This window comes from Ornithodoros turicata, chromosome 8, assembly GCF_037126465.1.
Source record: "Ornithodoros turicata isolate Travis chromosome 8, ASM3712646v1, whole genome shotgun sequence".
Lineage (NCBI taxonomy): Eukaryota > Metazoa > Arthropoda > Arachnida > Ixodida > Argasidae > Ornithodoros > Ornithodoros turicata.
The window spans coordinates 28,058,493-28,079,524 of NC_088208.1; the positions used below are offsets into that span (position 1 = coordinate 28,058,493).

The 21,032-nt window shown below is 45.4% G+C and overlaps 1 protein-coding gene across 1 annotated transcript; it reads right to left on the bottom strand.

Annotated features, from left to right (window-relative positions):
• Window positions 1-309: 309 nt before the first annotated feature.
• On the bottom strand, window positions 310-16,459 carry LOC135366852 (renin receptor-like). Its single transcript, XM_064599794.1, has 8 exons — window positions 16,351-16,459; window positions 15,779-15,924; window positions 15,550-15,681; window positions 14,805-14,906; window positions 14,124-14,315; window positions 7,184-7,327; window positions 4,841-4,969; window positions 310-1,207 (listed from the first exon to the last, which is right to left on the bottom strand). The coding sequence occupies exons 1-8, from the start codon at window positions 16,373-16,375 to the stop codon at window positions 986-988; spliced, it is 1,092 nt and encodes a 363-aa protein (XP_064455864.1). The 5' UTR covers window positions 16,376-16,459; the 3' UTR covers window positions 310-985.
• Between the last annotated feature and the right edge of the window lie 4,573 nt (window positions 16,460-21,032).

A 21,032-nucleotide genomic window follows, 5' to 3' on the forward strand; every position in this document is an offset into this window, starting at 1 on the left:
TTGTCAGGTTCCAGAGCAAGAGGGATCGCACACCCTCTCTTCTCAGTACCTCTACCGCCTCTCCCTTTAATATCGCTTTGGAGCAAAATCAATTTCGAGCAAGCTTACAGAGAGTTCCTTAAACATTCCGAAATGCAGGGACACAGCAACTTAGCAAGAGATATATTTCAGGAGGGATCCTACAAAATCTTTACACGTGGAGGAGGATTTCACCCTGGGTAGGATTCCGGGGGATGGAATAGCCCCCCCCCCCCCCCAAAACCCCCCTCCCTTTGGGTATGCCACTGCAGGGACATGACTCGCATCATATACAGGCCCAAACAATTTTATTTACAAAGATTGTTAAGCAGATGAAATGCATACATTAAGAAAAAAAGGGAGAGGGAGAGAAAGAGATCTAGCTGATCCCCTCAGACATTGTCTGATGTTCTGATGCAGCTGACTAGACTGCTATGGACTATACAAAAAAGCCAATTGTTTGGCCAATGTGAATGTTGCAGAACATGCCATCCTTGTGCATATACACACCTGTCTGCACATGCTAACTTGCTTCTGCTGTGTAATAATACTGGAGAATGAAAGGAGTTTCGTAAATATTTGCTACAATAGTTTGTTGCTCAATATTAGAATGCAAAAATTGGCCTAATTCATTACTACCCTCAACTGTGCAGCAACCAGACAGCTAATCCTAAATTAATAATATAACAGTGCAAGATGCACATAAACACCAGCATTAAAACCTTCGCAGTTCCATTTTGTGTGTGCTGTCCGATAGCTAACCATTTGTGGTCTAATGACACAGGGACAGACCGCTGCTATATCAACCAACATAAATAAATGTCAAAGCAAGGGTACCTTAGTTAATACACCAAGCACGTTCTACTGTACATGTACTGAACTTGATTTCCACATCCAGGAATTTCTTGAACATTCACTCATAGTCAAGACTCACAACATGTACATTAAATACACACAATTTTCACATTCAATCCCTCTTGACGCGCTGCAGTGTCAACCGATAAATGATGGAATCCCTTCCCGGGTCGATGAACCAAAGGCCTACGCTGATGCCAAACACCATGAGAATCAGAGAGATGCTGACAAAAGCCAGCAAAGCAAAAGAGACGTGAAAGTCTGGGTCTGTGTCCACAGCGAGGTTCCACTCCGCTGCTGCCATGAGTCGTTGCTCTTGAAAACGTAGCGATTCCTGCAGACGGAAAACAAAATGTTTAATCAGGCTCGTACAAGATGCTAAAAAAATATTCAAATTAAGTTACTGCGTACCAGGCAAAAAACAAATGAGTAGAGTACTAAATACTCACGCAAGTAACTCCTTACTTTCGAGAAAGCACGGTCACCGACCGATAATTCGGACTTTCCATTTTTTCGAACAAAACTATATCGGTATTGTCGGATGCCCCATAGAAACAACAACCAACGTACTTGCTTGTCAAATAATTTGGACCGTTCCTCGGAAGACATGCTTGATTATTAGAGCCTGAATTTTTAGGGTTTTACCCGATTCTTCCCCGAATTGAAGGTTGCCTATTTAGGGTGAAACCCGATTTTTACCCGGCGAACTGCCCTCACTGGGACATCTGTAGGAAGGCAATAACTTAATTGTTTGGCAGCAAATGCAGTTACATCACCGTTTGTACCAAACCACTACAGTTAGTTTGAGTAGCTGAGCCCGATTTCTCCCCGAATTTAGCATACTGGAAGTTTTTCCACCCGAATTCGCATGAATTTAGTGCGCTCGTTTATTTACCCGATTTTTACCCCCTGAATTTCGAAAAAAATATTTCCCGTAAACTTCAGGCTCTATTGATTATTAGCATTCACTTCGCCTCAAGCCTGCATGGTTTTTGAGACAGTCTCCCCGAGTGCCAGAAATACACCTGTACATTGTGCTCCCTCGCTTTATATTTCGTAGTGTGTTACGCAACGGAGGCTATTTCGGTCACGATGCATGCGCAGAAACACGTGTGGAAAGGCATGAGCTTATTTGTGCACGTCCGAAACCAAACACTCCGCCCCAGACGTGTTGCTAGAACTCATCTTTCAATATGCTCGTCTTGAACTATGAATACTTTTGAATATCAGCAATACTGAAGCGTAATCCTCAACTCCAAGTGAGGATGTCAATAATGTTACTACGACAGATGTGTTTATGTAGTACACGCGAAGACACAACTTCGTCAATCAATAACGTTGCGTCGCAGTTTTGCGCTTAATTTCGCAAAGATGGCATCAAAGTAGTGTTTGACATCAACAACACAAAAAAAGAAAAAAGAAGAAGGTAAAAACAATGGCAGCGACGAGTATCTCGATGAACCCCCGTTCACAGCAGCGATCCTTGCTGCAGTAACTACACTGATGAATGTGTATATTATACACCGGATAGTATACTATCAATTTGCAACCTGTGAAATTTACTGTCACAAACACAAACAAGAGAGGTAAGAGCATACATCATACTGACACCTTCATTCTCCTACGACATCGTCTCTGCACATGCTCTCCTCCGCGGACAACAAAGTCTTTTTTCAGATACCTAATGCCGCGTTCAAAGGATGCTGTGCTTCCTGATGCCCTATGAAACACCGTTCTTCTTCCCTAGCTTTGACAGAGTCTAAGCATTCACTAGCATGTCCTTCAGGTCAACACAATGTACAGTGTATACAGTTGAACGTCGTCAATATGACGCACGCTAATATGACAACCCTACTTATCGTCATATGCATATTCACTAACATGCCCTTCAGGCCAACACACTGTCCTGCATGTGCTGTCGAACCTCATTAATACGGCACTCGCTAATACAACATCCCTGCTTATGGTCATATGCTTATTCACTAACATGCCCTTCAGGCCAACACACTGTCCTGCATGTACAGTCGAACCTCGTTAATATGACACTCACTAATATGACATCCCTACTCATGGTCATATGCATGTTCACTGACATGACCTTCAGGCCAGCCATTGTCCTGCATATACAGTCGAACCTCGTTAATATGACATTCCTGCCCTTATAACCCCTTTTCTCAGGAACCATTCCCTCCCAGTGACCTCTACATGTAACTTTTGTTCATTAATATGACATTTCGTTACATGACAATGACTGGTATTTTCAGTACAACTAGGGGCCAACATGTGTATTTTACCCTTGTTACTATGACCATTAGTCACTGAACCAGCGGTTCTCGTGACTTATAGCTGCCATAACGCGGCCCCGTTCTTGGTGTTACTCATGATGCCCCTCTGTCTGACATGCTTAAGAAAACAGTGTCCGTGGTAATATGGTCATAGTGACCTGCAGCAGTCATACGGCATTTACCGACCATATCTGAGAAGAAGCCAAACGAACAGAGTTAACTGTCGGTATGAAGTAGCGTATATGTGTCAGCCTGGGAATTGCACGAAGCAAACATATTTACGCCTCATTATTCCTGCCTCATTGCCTCATTATTCGAGTTCTGTTACCAACTTATGTAACAGTATTACACTTTTCAGGCGGTTTTCACTTTACGGTGTGATGAGACTCACAACATGTGGTGCTCATTAATATAACAATTTGCTTCATTACCAAAATTTGCGGGAATGGCCATAAGCATGTAATGAGTTTAGACTGTACACTAAACCTAAAGCAACACACGTCTTCTGCATTTTTGCAGGCTACACCGCAGAATGACAGGCATACCCCTGAAAAGTTTTGATGAAATGTATGTAGATGTGTGGCATAGTACCCAACCGTACCAGACAAATTTGATATTTTTCTTAACTTTCCTGTCTTCCAAAATAAAAAATAAATGGAAAGAAGTATAATACTAATAAGAACATAGTTCATTTATACATGGAAAGGTGGCGAGCAAATGTATCTTAGGAGTAACTCAAGAAATGAGTACAAGCTTCTGGTAAAAATTATTGAAGATACTAAATACTGGTTTAAGAATATCCTGTAAGACACCAAGCTGCTCCCAAAAGTAGTTGAGGTAGAGTAACTTGAGAACAGTATTATTAAAGTCATGTCCAAGTCTGCATCTAATAGACGATGGCGTGGCAACAGATCGTGTGCCTGCTCACTTATGTATAAACTAATAATAATAATAATTTGGGGCTTTACATCATGCGACAACAGTGATCAATCATGAGCAACACTGCAGTGGTCAGGTCTGTGGATTAATTTTGGCCACCCGAGGATTCTTTAACGTGCTCCAAAATCTCGACGCACGACACACGATATTTAACATCCCTTGCGGAAGATGCCATGTCTCAACAACTTGTACCTTTAGACCAAGTCGCTACTGTCCTCGGCTGGGTTAGGACCCACAATCTTCGGATCAGCCGGCAGACATGTTATCGACTGAGCCATCGAGGCTGGCTTACAACTCGGAAAAGCTTGAAGGCGAGAGAACAATGTGGTGAGGGACCATCATTGTTACGTGTCGCGAACATCTTCGAATTCGCGTGCATATAATCCCCGTCAGTTATGCGTAGTTAAATTAATAGTGCTGTTACTTCAATTACCTCTGTGGCTGCGGCTGTTAAAAGCCGCACAATATCTCAAACCTAATTTGAAAAAAAATATCTGTTGACATCCACCTCTTTTTGTAATCTTTGTAGGAAGGTCGTGATTGCCATAAAAACAGTAAGGTTTGCTTGCTTTGCTGAGCAAGAATACATAACATCGTTCCGTACCAGTCGCATTTGCACACATCATTACAGTGAATCGTTCGTTGCTCCTCTTTCTTCTGGCACAGGTATCGCTTTTATAAGTGATGGTCTCACAAGTAAATACATAAACTTAACACTTAATGTAGCAGGGAGAGACACATACCTCAGATAACTGCACAGGTTCCTGAAGTAGTGACCTGCCCTTTCGAATCAATGCCGCATTTTTATCATTCTGTGTGATTACCATCAGGACAGCTCTTTGGTTATGGCTTTGGCTGAGGATCTTCTTTGCCTGCAAAGAGAATGGGGCCGCATTTTAAAGAGGCGCTAAAATGCCACCACAAGTTCACTTCAAATTACGTTGCACGCTTAGTTAATTTTGCACTTGTCGTAAGTGAAAACTTCAATTCTGTTACAAAGCTGCAATTGGAATTACGGCAGATTCTTTCTTGCCCCGGCACTACGCAATGAACATCGGGTTACATCGGGTGCTTTTAGTCCATGCGGCACATGCCATGCCATGCCATGGAGAAGTTGCAGTGAAACACAAAGTGCGACTTATGAGGCATGCTTGCGTCGCTGTCCAAAGGACGTGAAAATGATTGTTGTCACTGAAACATTTGGGATTACTGTTATGGCCTACAGTTCAGTAAGCTGGCATTGAAAAATAACCAGTGAACTAATTTTACTTTCATTTCAGAACAAGGTGTTTTTGCATTTTTGTGCCCCTATAATAAGTACTGCCAGTATATATACCCATTCAAGCGTAAAGTGCCCCCCTTATCTATGCTCATAAAAAGTTACAGAATTAGCAACACGCAACAAACATGTAGTGGTTAAGCTCGAACTGCCAACATGAGCAGCATAATGATGACACGTGCAGAGCTAAAGCACAGTTTTTACAAAGTAACAGCATGCAAGCTAGCTGATGTAATTGGTGGTTGACGGTAGCATCTCCAGGACAAGGACAATTTCAATGAAGAAACGCCGTTATTTTGTTCTCCGTCGAAATTGTCCTTGTCCTGAATTCCTCAAACTCAAGGAGATGTTATTGCCATAACAATGGCTAGCCAGAAGTTTTCGGGAAATATTTTTTTCTAAATTCGGGGAGTAAAAATCGGGGAGGGATCGGGCTCAGCTACTGAAACCGTACTGTACTGGTTTGGTATAAACGGTGACGTAACTCCATTTGCTGCTAAACAAGTTAGAGCACATTCCTACACATGTCTTAGTGTGAGCTATTTGCCAGGTAAAAATGGGGTATCACCCTAAAGAGGCAACCTTCAATTTGGGGTGCAAATTCGGGGAAAGACACTAAAACTTCAGGTTCTAATTATGCAGTAGAGAGTGTGACATACTCTATGGGTACCTAAGTGTTTTGCACATCAAATTCAATACAACTGCTATGAACAGAGGAGTAGAAAGCAAGCGAGCTGGTGTAGGTTACACGTTGCTGGTTTGAGTTGTTCTTTCGCATCATCCTTTTGTGTGCTTCCTCATACTCAAGAGAATGTTATCGCCAACTTCAACTAGTGCTACTGAGAATATGAGTACCTTTAATACCCATGAGTTGCTTAATATTTGGAGGTCATTTGGGCTCCCCATCTTTGCGACAGGTCAACTCCCCATTAATCATACCACCGCATTTGAGAGCCTTGGTACGATATCGTCGTCTAAAAAGAAAAAAACTGCAAATTTGGCTCTTTTTCTTTTTTTTCAAACAGGGCTCCTCGGGCAAAGAGTCAACCTCACTGTCGAAAACTCTCAGCTGAAGCCATCACCAGGTTCCCATAGCATCAATCCCAATGTCAACTCCAGTGATTCCTTGGGTTTATCCTTTTTTCCAGTTTGATATCCCACTGCAAACTGAAATCCCCAGAAACTGAAACACAGCCCCCAGTGAATCAGACAGATTCGTTCTATGACCTTATCGCAAACTTCTGACGCCAAGGAAGATAAAAGTCACTGAAAAGGTTAGTCAGCTGTAGCCAGCATGTTTGATGCCAAGTTTAGCTTTAGTACAAGCTGATTGCTTACGCGCTCCAATCTGCCAGCAGGTGGTGGACATTCTTTAAGTTTGAAAACTCATTCTTCAGTGACACATGCACAAACATCCAGCATATGAAAGGGAACCAAACCATCCCTGCCACCATATTGTCTGCTATTTCACATTCCACATCCCCACAAAATTCCAATATCTTCTCTCACGCTCCTGTGTGACATTTTCACCCAACAGCAAGGTATTTGTTAACGTTGTTAATGTTGTAAATATACCTTATCAAGGCACGCAGTACAACTTTTCCCGCAAAGGGGACCAAACCCCCAAACACCCCCAGCCCAAAGCTAAGCAGAGTGTGCAAGGTTCAAGCGAAGGCTTCGCCTTGCACAAGCCAGAACACAGTGTGCGCACAAGCTTCCACTCATTAGAACATACAGGCAAAGGCCAGACACAGCATGAAACCAGAAGGCCGTGAGATTCAGTAAAGAGCAGTCCTATTAAACTTACCCGGTCAATTAATGTCCTTATCAATCTCTGTGCATGCGATGCCTGATAGGACTCCTCCAAGTAACGATCGACAATTCCCCTCAAGCCTTCCAGCTTCAGCCAAACTATTGTGGGAGCTGCACCTTTTTGTGTCTGCTTTCCAACCTGGAAGGAAGGGAAAGCAAGGGAACATGATGAGACTCGAGGACGCAGTAAAACTTGCAAGGACCCTGAGCATACGTACTACATACACTGCTGAACAAAACTTTACGGAACGCGCAAGCGGCGTATTTTCTCTGGACAGAAACACCGTAGCAGCGAGTTTACTCATTCAAGTTATGGAAGAGAGCGCTTGTGGCGACCCACTGTGGTAGTAGTGCTAACTTTGCTTTTGAAATGGTTTCGTTTTCACTCTACTGCACCGAATGCAAGTTGCTATCGTGGGAAGGGAGTATCTCTGCTATCGTGGAGATAACGGGGTGCTACGATGAATTGAGGCAACAACGGGCTGCTGTGACTTACCGTTCTTTCATCTCTTTTTTTATTCGACAAAAACAGAAGAAAAGAACGTGTATCCTTGAGCGCAAACAAAAAGAGAAAGGGGGATAAGATGTTCTTTTAATACTTTGTTGGCCCCGCTTTCGCAGCAATAACGGAGGCCATGCGCATAGGCATGGATGCGTATGGCCGACAGACAAGGTTCCACGTCTTCACGTTGTAAGGACCACTCTGCTTCTATAAATTCTCAGAGTGCATCTTTGCTCCTTGTAGGCATCCGTCTATTGCTCATTCTATTCTTCAGGACTCCCCAGGGGCCGTTTGCATAAAACAAAACTGAGATGAGAACGATCTCACGGTGAGTTTGTGCTCAAATGAGTAAAGACTCGAACTTGAGTCCGAGATGATTGCATAAACCATTTTGAGACCGTTCTCGTCTCGTACTAAGTGAGACCGAACTTGAGATCAGCAGCACGGCAACTGCCGAGCGGAAACCACGTCATGCGCTCAAACCGTCCAATAGCATGAAGGATAGAGGTGCTCCGTACAACTTGGATGTCGGAGCGTGTTACTTCTACGACACACGGATTATTGTTTATTTGTCGCGGCCGTTGTCTTTTGACTCTTGTCAGTCCCGTCAAACTATAGGAGGCAGGGCCAAATATTACTGTGTCGCGAATCTGTGCAGTGCAATATGTTCGCGTAGCATCATTTGATCTGCGGAAGGCATGCAAGCATACGGCTTTCAAAGTGGTGACAGATTCTGTCGTCCGAGTTTTATTCAGTGTGCAAGTTGATACAACTGCGTTTGCACACAGATACTTCAGTAACTTCATCAGATTGCATAGCACTTCTGTTCAATAAAATGGATCTCAAGCTTCGTGTGCTCTGTCGTCTGTATCCCGTCGCTGTCTCTCAGCGGTTGAACGGCGATGAAACGGAACCCAAATTAGACAGACGGAAGGTTACAACTGGCACGCGAAGTTGACAAACAAATGGATGTCATTAGGTCAATAATTTTCAATTTGACAACAAACGCAGCGAAACACAATGTACCAGTCCATTACAAAGCAACTACAGTTGAACCTCTCAATAACGAACGTCCATTTAACGAAATCCTCCGTTTAACGAAAAATTTCCGTTGCACGAGCGCGTCCCCATAGACGCCAATGTATTTTTGAGCTCGATTTAACGAAATACGTTCGTTTGGTCACCTCCATTTAACGAAGTCCCCGGGCTCTCCTGCGCGTGTCTTTACCCCTTAACCACAAAGAAAAGGAGGAGAAACTTTCCTTCTCCATAGGTTTTACGCGAGTTTTCGTTGGTTACTTCGGTTGTCACGTGCTGGGGGCGCGGACGGGCCGACGTGTGCTTAGCCTCTGCCGGTAATCGGTGCGCCGATGCGAGGCTCTCTTCGCACCCGTTTTCGGACAAGAAAACACGCATTGCTGACATTTTTTGCTCACGCCTCGCGAAGTCTTATCTGTGTAGCGGGCCGTGGACAACGACGAAGATGGACACGCGCCTGGAGCACCTGCCTCAGTTCCACCGGCGCGGCCATGGAGATAGGCCGCCGTCATCGCCTCTCCGTGGCATACCATCATCGCCGGTCGGGGCTCATGTAGAGGAAGACCACCGTCCTCTACATTTGGTGACCCGAACAACGAACACCATGTTCGGAGCAATTCGACTCTTTACTATCCCAAATTCCTGATGACGCCTTCGACGAGCACTACCACAGCGCCCTATACATGGACCCACCGCATGCAAACCCCGCCGTTAACGTACCCGGCGCCTTTCCGTCTGCGGCCTCACCGTCCAGCACGGCCCCGCCCACCTCTGCAGCCGTGCAGCATTTCACCGTCCGGCTCACGACGACAGCATCACGACTGCCCTTCTCCTGTCGACTGACGCACCGACGCTCACGTACCGCCCCCCTCCACGGTACCAGTTCAGACGACCATGCAACGCTCCGACCGTTCACTGGTCATACGATCGTCTAACCGACCATCGCTTGACGGATCCCGGGGACCGCCCTGCGCTGTGCACGGACCCCGGCACAGTCACTACCCGCCACATCCCTTCCGCCTCTCGACGCTCATTCGCAGCCGGCCGCGACAACAGAGCAAAGTGCTCGCCTGCCGGTTTCGGCAGTCGCGGCCGCCGACGCCACGGCCCGCATTAGCCGGCGTCTCGGCAGTTTTCACGGCAGTCCTCACGGGTACGCAGCATCACTTCCTGGGACCCTATGAGCTCACACTCCCGTGCCGGTTCCGGCACCCCAGGCCACGACTCTGACGCCCAACGATTCGCCCTTCATCTGCCTCGCTCATCGAGAGCTTCACGCAACGGGTATTGTGCCGTCCCACGAATTCGTCCAGTAGTGCACGTCATCCACGGCCGCTCTCGCTCTCTCCCTCCGGTATAGACGTGATTCTTCCATCTTTCTTATCGCCGCTCCGCGTCTGAGGGGGGAGCCCTGTAGCGGGCCGTGGACAACGACGAAGATGGACACGCGCCTGGAGCACCTGCCTCAGTTCCACCGGCGCGGCCATGGAGATAGGCCGCCGTCATCGCCTCTCCGTGGCATACCATCATCGCCGGTCGGGGCTCATGTAGAGGAAGACCACCGTCCTCTACATTTGCTTGTGTTGATGACGACGACAGTACGTTGTGGTTTTGTGCCTTTTCATTACTTTTTTTTTTGTTCGCGCCGCTAATGCTGACGGTGGTAAAATGGGCATGATGCCGCGATGCCGCTGCCGTTCAAGGTTCCATCGGCGCAGGGGTCTACGCGACATGTACCCATTTCTCGTTCTTTTCGGCAGCGTACTCTTGTTCTTTCCGGACGTCATGAGTGAAAGTGAACCAAAGAAACTTCGATACGCGAGCGCGTAGGAAAAAGCAGTCGAGGTTCATCCGGAGTTACAAAGGTAATGAACGCTCAGAGCGACACTGCGCACAAATTACGTGTTACCTAGCATTATGTAATGAATAAAGCTTGATATTTTGTGCCCTTCTTACCTTAGTACCTGTTTCATGACAAATGACGTTTTGCGGAACACGCGGCGCTGGTAGTGCGGCGGCCATCTTCGTTTAACTTGGCGTGTTCCATTTAACGAATATCTCGATTTAACGAAACAAAGAGTCAGCATTTACAAATTCGTTATATAGAGGTTCAACTGTATAGCTACATGTGAGTGCCAGATCAAGAGGCTCTACCGTCTGTATTGAAAGCTGAGCAGCCATTCTCAAATCGAGAACCCACTTGAGCATGGTAGTTAGCTTTCTCAAAATCCGAGAACATTACACGAGAACCTGCTAAGGCGCGATCTCATCTTTGCTCTCAAGTTTGCTTTATGCAACCGGCTCAGACGCTGAGTAAGAGCTTGAGATCAAACTCTTGTGTGAGATCGATCTCAAACCGCTTTATGCAAACGGCCCCAGATGTTTTCGATAATGCTTAAGTCCGAGCTCTGCTCAGGTCATGTCGGCTGCATTACGTAGAGGTCATAGAGAGGGTGCTGCTCCCCTATGCTCTGGACGTGCCATTTCTGGACGGGCCATTTCCGGACGAGAAGGTGGACAGTTTTGCTTCGATGGATGGAGCAGCCATCGTGCTGGAAATGGTAGGACCCATTCGTAGTCTGGCCAACTACATAGAAGTTAACAAAATAGCTACTTGCCATCAAGATACGCACGAGGACATTATTGCAGAGGCTGTGGATTCATATTCTACAGATGAGGACTGCAGTGAGGTGGATAAAACCGAGCCAGAACAAAAAAATGTGTCTTGTTGTGAAGCCCTTAAAGGTGCTGATACACTTAGGAAGTTTTTTGCATCAGAGGTAGGTTATGAATCGTACATGTCGTCATTATGTCAGTGACTGACTTTGTAATGGCCAAACACTTTCTAAAAGCCAAGCAAAACACTTTGGATGATTTCTTCTGCAGCTAACAACATAGTTGTGTACGTGTAAATAAGCTAGGCTACTTCCCAAAATGCACATAGTCTAAGCATTTGTAAATAAATCTTGTTAACGGAAAGTAGTTTTTTTCTCTCCAGTACTCATGCACTTATCACATACTGTTGCATACTGTTGCAAAGATAATGACTCCTAATATTGCTTAATGCATCATTTATCACAAATTCAAAATGAACAATAACTGTTGAATGCTAAACTGTACAAAGATGCACTGTTGGTTAAGTGGAACCAATTTTCTTTTCTAGGAGCTCCACTTAGAGAGATTCTAGATTGTCAGACTAATGTGTCAAGATGTGTCCCACCATCGTCAGTATGCATGGTGTGCTGTCTCGTTACTGTGTGCCAATCAGGAGGGAGCATGTGATGTTCATTCTCTCACCGACCACCAAATGCAAGTGAGTGCAATTCTTGTCGTCACCGGCTTGTGCGCTCACCATCCACAAGGTGGTCAATTCAGCAAAATTGTCTTTGACCTAAGCAGGGCACTGGATCAGCAGGTTGCGTATGTGGCTCTGCTGCAAGACACATCGATCGATGGGTTCTACTTCACCAATGTCAGAGGCGACTTCAAGCTCTATCATGCCAATCGCACCAACTTGCCCAAGATTGTGGAACTGTGACATCTCGCCGACCAGAGGTTCCTTGCCATCGCGCCAGGCAAGCCATCAATGTCCCTAATGTCATTCAACAAGCAGCGCTTGTACTCACTAGGTACATACTTGGAGTATCGCGCAACTGGGCAGCCAGTCTTCCACGAAACCTGGCTCAGCAGGTCCAGGAGTCACCATAATTGATTGAAATGGATAACAGTTTATGTGAGACAAAGTGAGGATAGGCAGCGTAAAGATCTACAATAGGGACGGCACCATGGCCATGGTGACTCCGCATATTCTCATGACCATCCCAAACAATGGAGGCAGACACAGTCAGAAGGGCATCAAAATCGTGATGTGGAGACATCTGTGGGCCTGAGGTGACAACTATTCCACACATCCTATCCATACACTATATCCACACGGGTTGATGACTATTTGTGGCCATTTACGTCGTACTACCTCACTGTGGACAGCTCCAATGTAGGCCACATCAGTCGCTTTCTAGCCACAACTTGCCCATCATGCTCACCTGCTATTTCAATCTACACGCATCCAAAAGCGAGAACATCACCTCCCTTGGCTGCCCACTACGTCTGGTTGGAGGCTCGCCCCAACAACAGTGCCCACAACATTCGGCGGCTCGTGATGATGACTCGTGGCCTGATGTCGCGAGAAAAACTACGATCACGAGCGACACCGCGGTGGCCGGTCTGTGGATTAGTGTTGCCTAGTCGAGGGTGTCTGTAATGTGTGCTGAAAGCTCGGCGCGCCAAGCCACTTGTACCCTGCCACCAAGATGCTGGCATCTTATGTCGAAATCGATTCGGCAACCTTGGTGTCAGTAGGCGGGCACGCTACTAACTGATCCGCAGAGGCTGGTCGGCAGATTGAGTGCGTACATTGTCCTCATAAAAAATTTTATCTGGCCACCGCATGTCAAGCTTTGTAGGTGGTTAGGATGAACGCCTTCCACACTGAGACTGGGAGGTGACGTGGGTTGAGATCCCCGCACCGGCTGTGCTGTCTGGGGTTGCTCCTGGGTTTTCTGGCAGACTTTCCGGATGAACGTCGGCACAGTTCCCCCTGAAGTCAGCCCAGGATAAATACTAATCCCTCTGTCTCCACTCCTGCCTGCTGTTCCCTCTCCATCTGTCCATGTCTGTACGGCGCTCATAGCCACAGTTGCTCTGCAGCACTAACGCGGAATTTAAAATCATGTTGTCGTGCATGTGTTATGTACGATTTCACTCTTTCTGCAATGTGCTGTGATATCACACTCAATAAATGACTGCATAAACAGCCTTATTCCATTTCTGACATCACCGAGACACAGTTCTACATGAAAATAACTATAGAAGAGGGTTGCCTCAGGACAGAAGCCGCCGATATTTCGAACAGAGACTGTTCTTTTTCTGGGCACCGTCCTCATCATTGGCATGGTATTTAAAGGATTAGGTGTGACGTGTTTAAAGGTTCATGCGAATTGTGGGTCAACAGCCCGTCAACGGGCTTCTACGGCCGGAGTGAATGGCTGCTTTGTTAGAGTGTGGAGGGGATTATGTGAACGTAGTTTCAAATATCACACCTTTAAATACCATGCAAATGATGAGGACGGTGCCCAGAAGAAGAACAGTCTCTGTTCGAAACATCGGCGGCTTCTGTCCTGAGGCAACTCCCTTCCTACATCTCTACCGGTTCGCTGGATTTCTACCCATCTATGCCCCTGTTAGTTTTTTTTTGTCTTCTCAACTTGCACATTCAGTGCAGCAAAGTTTGTTCTGAATGAGTGCCTGCTGTACCTTTGTTCAGACTGTTGTGCACGACTTACTACTTCCTATACAGCATGCACACTTCCTAAACAGGTTCACAATTCACGCTCACCTCTTCAATGACCTTAATAGCAGTGTATAGCTCGGTCAGAAACCGATCATCTCCAGAAAGGCTGCAATTGAAAATACCATCATGCACAGCCTTGCCCAAGTCGGAATCTTTTGTAGACTCGCTGAGACGAGTGTCTGCCTCTGGGGACACAGACAGCAGCAAATCTGGATAAGCCCTCTTGTGGTCATATAGCTGAGAAGCAAAGGGAGACACGGTTGAAGAAAGACACAACAACATCTCCTGCTAGTTGCAATATGAGGTTGAACAGACATAACAAAGTTGCGGACTACTAATGGTGACCACGCTACAGTGAAATGATGTACGGTAGCGCACAGCAGCATTATAGTAAAGTGAATTGACCTACACAAAATTTTACTAGATCGATAGCTATATAAACTGCAGGTAATAAACAGGAAATTATGAAAAGATATAGCTTTATCTGCTATGTTACTTTATTATTCATATCAAGATTTAACAGAGCAGTGAAAGTTTGTTTTTTGTGAAAGTGGAATTTTTCGTTTTTGGTCAAGCTTGGCCATTTAGAGAAAAAGTCAGGGCTTCGCTTCATGCTCAAAGTGAAGCTTCCTACTTCAAGCATGGCTCTCAAGCAATGCCAAACATTCTTTCATTACTCCTTTAAGATAACAACACTACACAGTAACATATTATGCTATAGCATACCTGCTCTCCTGTTTTCATGTAGAATACCACAGGGCCCTTGTCAGAGAACCGCTTACTTGTTCTTTCCATGAGGATTTGAAATTGGTCTTCTGGATCAACATTCTTGTAATTGATGCAGATCAAAGCAACCAAGGTGTAGGCAGAGACAAAAAGATGCACACAATGAAGCACATATTTGGCGATCCCATTACAAAGCATGGTATTGAATGAGTGTCACTCATTGATAGAAATACACACATATCTGGAATTACGAATAATGTACGAATAATGTCCAAACAGGTTCATATGCCCGATGGATATTCTGAGGATATCCATCGGACGTACAAATTTGTAACGACATTATTCGTACGTTAGCCATGGCTAACTTTTAAAGCCCACTACTCTGTAGTCGATGGGTGGGCCGGGTTGCCTAGAAACTTCTCGGGCTTGGGCTGCGCCTGAACTGGGAGACCTGGAAATTTCTCGGGGTACGGTACAGAGCCGTATGGTTGGACCCAGGCAGGTGTAGCAAAGGAACACCGGGCTTAGCGCAGGTCTAAAAATGGTGCCAGTTAAGCAGTCTAGTACGAATACCAAAAGGGATGTACAAAAATTGCGCAGGAAGCGCGGAATACATGTCAGAAAGAAAAAAGGGCAAAGTCGTTCAAGTTATTGGTGACTTGGAATGTAGCAACTTTGTCAACTCATTATGGAGTGATGTAACGTAAATATTTTCCTCATAAAGCACCAATCTGCATGCACTCACATTTTCCAGGGGGAAGTTTGGACCGGAGACATCAAGTACTGTGTCTGGGTCGTATCCATCGAGGTCCAGAATGACAGCTGTGCGTGGTGATTGGAATGGTAAAACGGGGGCTAATGCATTCCAGGGGTCGTCCTGTCTCGTTGTAAACGTGAAAGCAACAAAAACAAACATCATATAGATGGCTGGATCCAGAATGTAAGTTTTGTTGGATATCTTGTGTCAGACTTACCGTCCTTACTGAATACCCCATAATGCCTGAGAGGACGTCGGCCAACTGAGAAGACTTGATAGCATCGCCAGAAGTAAATTTTACTGCTTCCGGAACTAGGGGGAGGAAGACTTTATCCGAGCATTTGACCACCGTTGTCATGCACGCTGGAAAAATAGTGCATTGTGTGACAGATTGAACGTTTTCCAAACCTTTACACTACCACGCATAGTTGTTAACGTGTTCTAACGAAGTAAATGGCGATTTCATAACTCCATAACAAAGTCTTGTGCAGCTGAAGAAAACAAAGCTACTAACGAAACGCCTGGAAAAACGACTGCTTATGCACTTGCAATACAATAACTAAACGAAAGCTCGTAAACTTAGCTGCAACGCGCGAATTCTTTTCAATCACCACAGCACTACAGTTGTGTCATTTGCAGTTCGTGCAAAGCAAACATGATCCAGAATCATGTGACACAGGTTCAGGTGACTCCGAAGCAGTATGCGCTTTTCGCACTCAAGCTCGTCTTCAAGTATGTCGAAGGCAGTTTTGTGAAGCAAGGAAAAGTTATGGAGGTTAGATCACCTACCTAGAACAAATAAAATTGGATACATGATCACAGACCCGCACAACCACCGCACACGAAAAGCACGGACAGGAACCACCTTTCCTGCAATCAGTGCAGCCGGTAGTGTCGGTCGATAGATGGCACTCCAGTACAGCACCTAGATAAGCAGAGTCAAGACAACTTTGTGGCAGCAACCGCGACTTCCATTTCGTTAATCAACGAAACGTTTGGTTTTGTAAATATTTTGTGTAACAAGCATAATTTTGAAGCGTCGGGATATTTAAAAATGTCACAATCTTGTGCTTCTTCAAATATCGTCTCAAAACATTAGGTTTATTCCTGTGCGCCGCTCCCACCGGCACCGCTACCATACCCCTACCCTGCGCGCTTGCGCGTTTCCATGGCGGGAAATTTAATTCAATCTTGTGCTCTTCTCCCTAACGTTTTTAAAATTGCCGATGCCTTTGATGCAAATACAATTACGTGTATGTATTTTAAAATTGCCTCTTTCTCACTGCATCGGATATGCGGACTGATGCATGCCTGAACTTTGGGCGCACGCAGTTTTCATGCATCTGTTTCTGAAGCAACTTTTCTCCTTTCCTGTTCTTCTTTTAACAAACATATCGCCCATTTTCTCTTTTTTAATAAGTATATCTCCCCTCCCCCCCCTTTAGCGACTCTCCCTTGGCTTGCTTCGAACTGGGATATACCGACAATTGAAATAGAAAGAAAGCTGATGTAGAGGCACTTACGCATCAGCCAAACGAAGAGCTCTCGACATTAAAAATTTCGCGGGGCAAATGTGCTCCCAGAGTATTTACACATGTGCTATGTTCGCATAAACATGAAGTCCATAAAATTTATTATGTTGAGGCTAACTTTTGTTTAGTAAACATTATTTAACCGTAACCTATCACATTTATTCAAGTACAGAGTAAGCCAGTATATTTCAATGGCAATTGGAACTGTAGCCAAATTACACTTTTCTTCTGCATATTCTGGGCAGTATCGTCAGTACTAAATATTTTTATATCGAACTGGAGAACGTCCAATGAAACTATGCTAACTAATGCGGTCTCTCGCCAAAAGTACAACCGCTACAGCCTTGTATATACAGGGCCTTGTGTTTTCGGGTTTTATGTTTTCTGAAAATCGGAAGTAAAAATCGGGCGATATCGGATGTAAAATAAAAGAGAGAGCTTCCCGAATTTTAGATGAACAGGAGATGTGGAACAGCCGTGCTGAATGTGCAGTGCTTAGCGTCCTCCACTGCCCATATTGGTGGCTGATTTACCATTATGCCAAGTTTGATTTCGGAGTTTTTCGGGGTTTATTCCAAGTGACGATGATGCAGAGCGGGAGCAAAAACGGGGTTTTCCGGGCTTAGCCCTAAAGCACGAGGCCCCACTCGTACTATAGTGACTGAAGCCAAGAGCATACGACATTACGCGGACTTCTGCCAACTTGTCTTGGCTTGTCTTGGGTATTGTCCGATCTCCCGCAGCCTTCATCCAAACAGCATTGTTGTATATGGTTGTATCCCAACTGCAAGAAGGAGTTTCGAGAATGAATTTTGCGAGCGATGATGTGATCGTGTCAACAGACCGACGCATGTTTTTCCAAAAAACAAACAACCGGAAGCTTGTGCAGCACCTCAGCTGTGGCATGTAAATTTAGGCGTTCAGTCGGTTAGGTATTCAGTCGGTTTAAACCACACCGGTAATTCAGAGGTCCAGATTGGAGAGGCGCCGACATGCAATGTTATTCTCGCGGGCTACCTCCATTTGCAATTCATTGCGGGGCGTTGGAAGTTCCGGCGTTGTGTCGGCTGCATTTGTCGTCGGTTCAGCAATTCCTTCTGTCTGACATCGCAGGGTTTACGGAGTAATATATTGCGCACCATGAACACTTGTGTAGTATGGTCCATGTATTTAGTACTGGTGAGCATTGTTTAGTGCCCGACCAAGTACTATCTGTCAGCAAGGGAAGCTGTTCCTTCAATAATAAAGGTCTAGTATCTAGCGTATAGAGACCGGAACAGAGATTGGACTTTATGCACAAAATGCATTGCAAAAAATCGATGATACTTTTAAATACCGGTTATTGGCAGAAAGCCGTCATGTTCCTTTCTCTCTTTTTCTTGTACTTGTCCAGTGTGCTTGTCTTGTCCTTTTCGCTAGAACTGTGCGAATACCAAATTTCCATTGCGAATAGTTTCCAAATTTTGCGAATAGATCGAATCCGAATAATTTCTTCAGATGGCGAATCGAATTCGAATAATCAGAAATGGCTCAATTCGAATAATACAACTTCGAGTACAGCTTCGGTCAACCTTAATAATAACATTGGAAAAAAAAATGTGGTTTCGTTCCCGAGCGCTATTACAGGAACCCTTGGGGACACGAGGCAATCTTAGTTGAACATAATTATTATTCTGTTCGTTTAAATAAAAGATTTTGTTCACTTAACATTCCCCCTGCGCCCCAAGGGTGTCTGTTATCGCGCTGGGAAAGGAAACCGAATTTTTTTCAGTGTTATTATTAAGGTTGACCGGAGCTGTACATTTATTGGAACCTGCAATGCCCAGAGTATAGTGTTGACCATGAGCTCACAAAATTTGTACGCTTTAGTGACACTAGTGTCTACTCATTGTAAGCAGTGTAAAGCGGGCTTCAGCAAACGCTTAAAAGTAATGAGTAGACGCCAACTTGCGGAATGGAGCTGCGCACGAAGAGAACAAGGATAGTAACGTGAAGTGGGCTTCACCTAACCCTTCAATGTAATGTGGCGAAGCCCACTTGCATAATGATAACGATACTTTTCGAAAAATATTCGAAAATTTCGAATACTGAAAATAGGAGGCGAATAGCATCAGATGTTTGTTTCAAATTCGAAATTTCGAATAATCGCGCAGCTACACGCTTTCGCCGCATTCTTGATATGGTTCATTATCGAGTCAAGATTTATTTTGGTATACATATAATGATGACGTCATCGTCAACATCATCATCATCGCTGTCCCGGTATCGACGGCGATTTCGACGCGAATTCTTTTTCTCCTCGATCTTGAACTTTCCCACAGCGATCGGTATCGTTATATTTAAAGTTCGCGCGCTCCAAAGACACTTTGGTATAGGCTCGCGCAAGAGCTCGTGGCGAATCACAGCCCGAAGTTATGCATATAACGCGCGGTGGGATGTGGGATAAGGACAAGTTGAAGATCGGGCATAAGTTGGGTGCCGACATATATTTTGGCTTAGAGAGTAGACTGTTATTATTATTAAAGTATATTTTCCAAATCTCAAAACGATAAGCTCATTTCTGCTTGCAGACGATAGTGTCGCTGCTTCTCTTCAGCATCGTAGCTTCAAAGTGGGTTCGCAAACTTTCTGAGGAGAGGTACAATCCGGTGCGGGGTACAACGTGCGGTTCACGTCGGCGCTGCGAGTACCATTGCCCTGCAGCTGGATCGATGGTCCGCAATACGCGTGTGTTGCCGTAGGTGCCTATCGTACAGAGTGACAGCCCCGGGCCTCCCCGACAGAAATTCGATTATCTGGCCACCCAAAAAGAGGAGGAGCAGTCGCACCCAACACACGCGCGGCGCGGATGCGGAGAGTCCTTTCCCCACGTGCGCCTCTTCGAACCGCGCTGAACGTGAGGTTCCGACTGCAACCACTAGGTGGCAGAACGAGCCTCGATGCGGACGACGGTGGGGGGCAGTAATGAAATTGTCCTCGCATAACCGCATACGTAAATAAGGCCGGTGCAACCAGACGAGAGAGCCATCGAACAAAACAGAGAGCGGCGGGGTTCGAATTCATATCTCTTCACTATTGGTAAATGGCGCTTCCGATTATAACGCGCTGGCACGATTTTTCGAACGACTAAGCAGGGCTTTGTATAAACGGACAGGACGTGCTTCCACCGTCTTCTCATCGTCTTCCTCACATACACACAGCGAGACGGGCGATATCTTAAAAACGCACAAACGTGGGGAAGGTATATTCCCAGGAAAAAAAAGGTGTTGTTGCAGGCACACCAGAAGGACACACAAAGGGACAAGAGAAACGAAACAGTGCGAGAGAAAGTAAACATTTACTTTCTTTAGTAGGCAGAAAGTCTTGGACCAATATTGGCCAATATCGGCAATATCGGCCCAATATTGACCCGATATCTGCAATACCGGCCCCATATTGGCCCATGATCGGCAATGCCGGCCCAATATTGGCAAAATATCGGCAATGCCGGCCCGATATTGGGCAAAGATGTTGTGCTGCTTGGGTGCTCTTTATTGCTGCTTGGTGTCCAATATTTTATGGGAGCTACGTTCCGGTCTTAGTGCATGGGAACGGAACCACTCTTTCCTCTTGAGTCCTGGATGAACCTCTGAAGGGAACGTCCACACTCCAAGTTGAACAGCCAGTTCAATTCACAAAGCAAGAATAGGAAGGTGGTCTGAGAACTGCTCATCGATTTATTTTACTTTTATTACTCATTATTACTCACTTTACTCACTTTTATTAGTTATTATTATTTTTTTACAAGTCAGGTGAAAGTGGCACAACATTGGGAAATGAATGGAGGAAAAAGTCATTTAGCAAAGTTATAGGCGCAAGCATAGGATGCTAACAGAGCTCAGAAAAGCAGCGTGCGCCGTTCCTTCTAGATCGAGGAAAATTTGAAAAATGCTTAATCGT

Excerpts from the sequence above, each read along its gene's own strand:
- LOC135366852 (XM_064599794.1), bottom strand. The coding sequence starts at position 16,375 with ATGTATCCAATTTTATTTGTTCTAG. Across the intron at positions 15,682-15,778 it reads TGGGGTATTCAGTAAGGACG|GACGACCCCTGGAATGCATT; the intron begins GTAAGTCTGACA and ends ACAACGAGACAG. Across the intron at positions 14,316-14,804 it reads ACATGAAAACAGGAGAGCAG|CTATATGACCACAAGAGGGC; the intron begins GTATGCTATAGC and ends TTTGCTTCTCAG.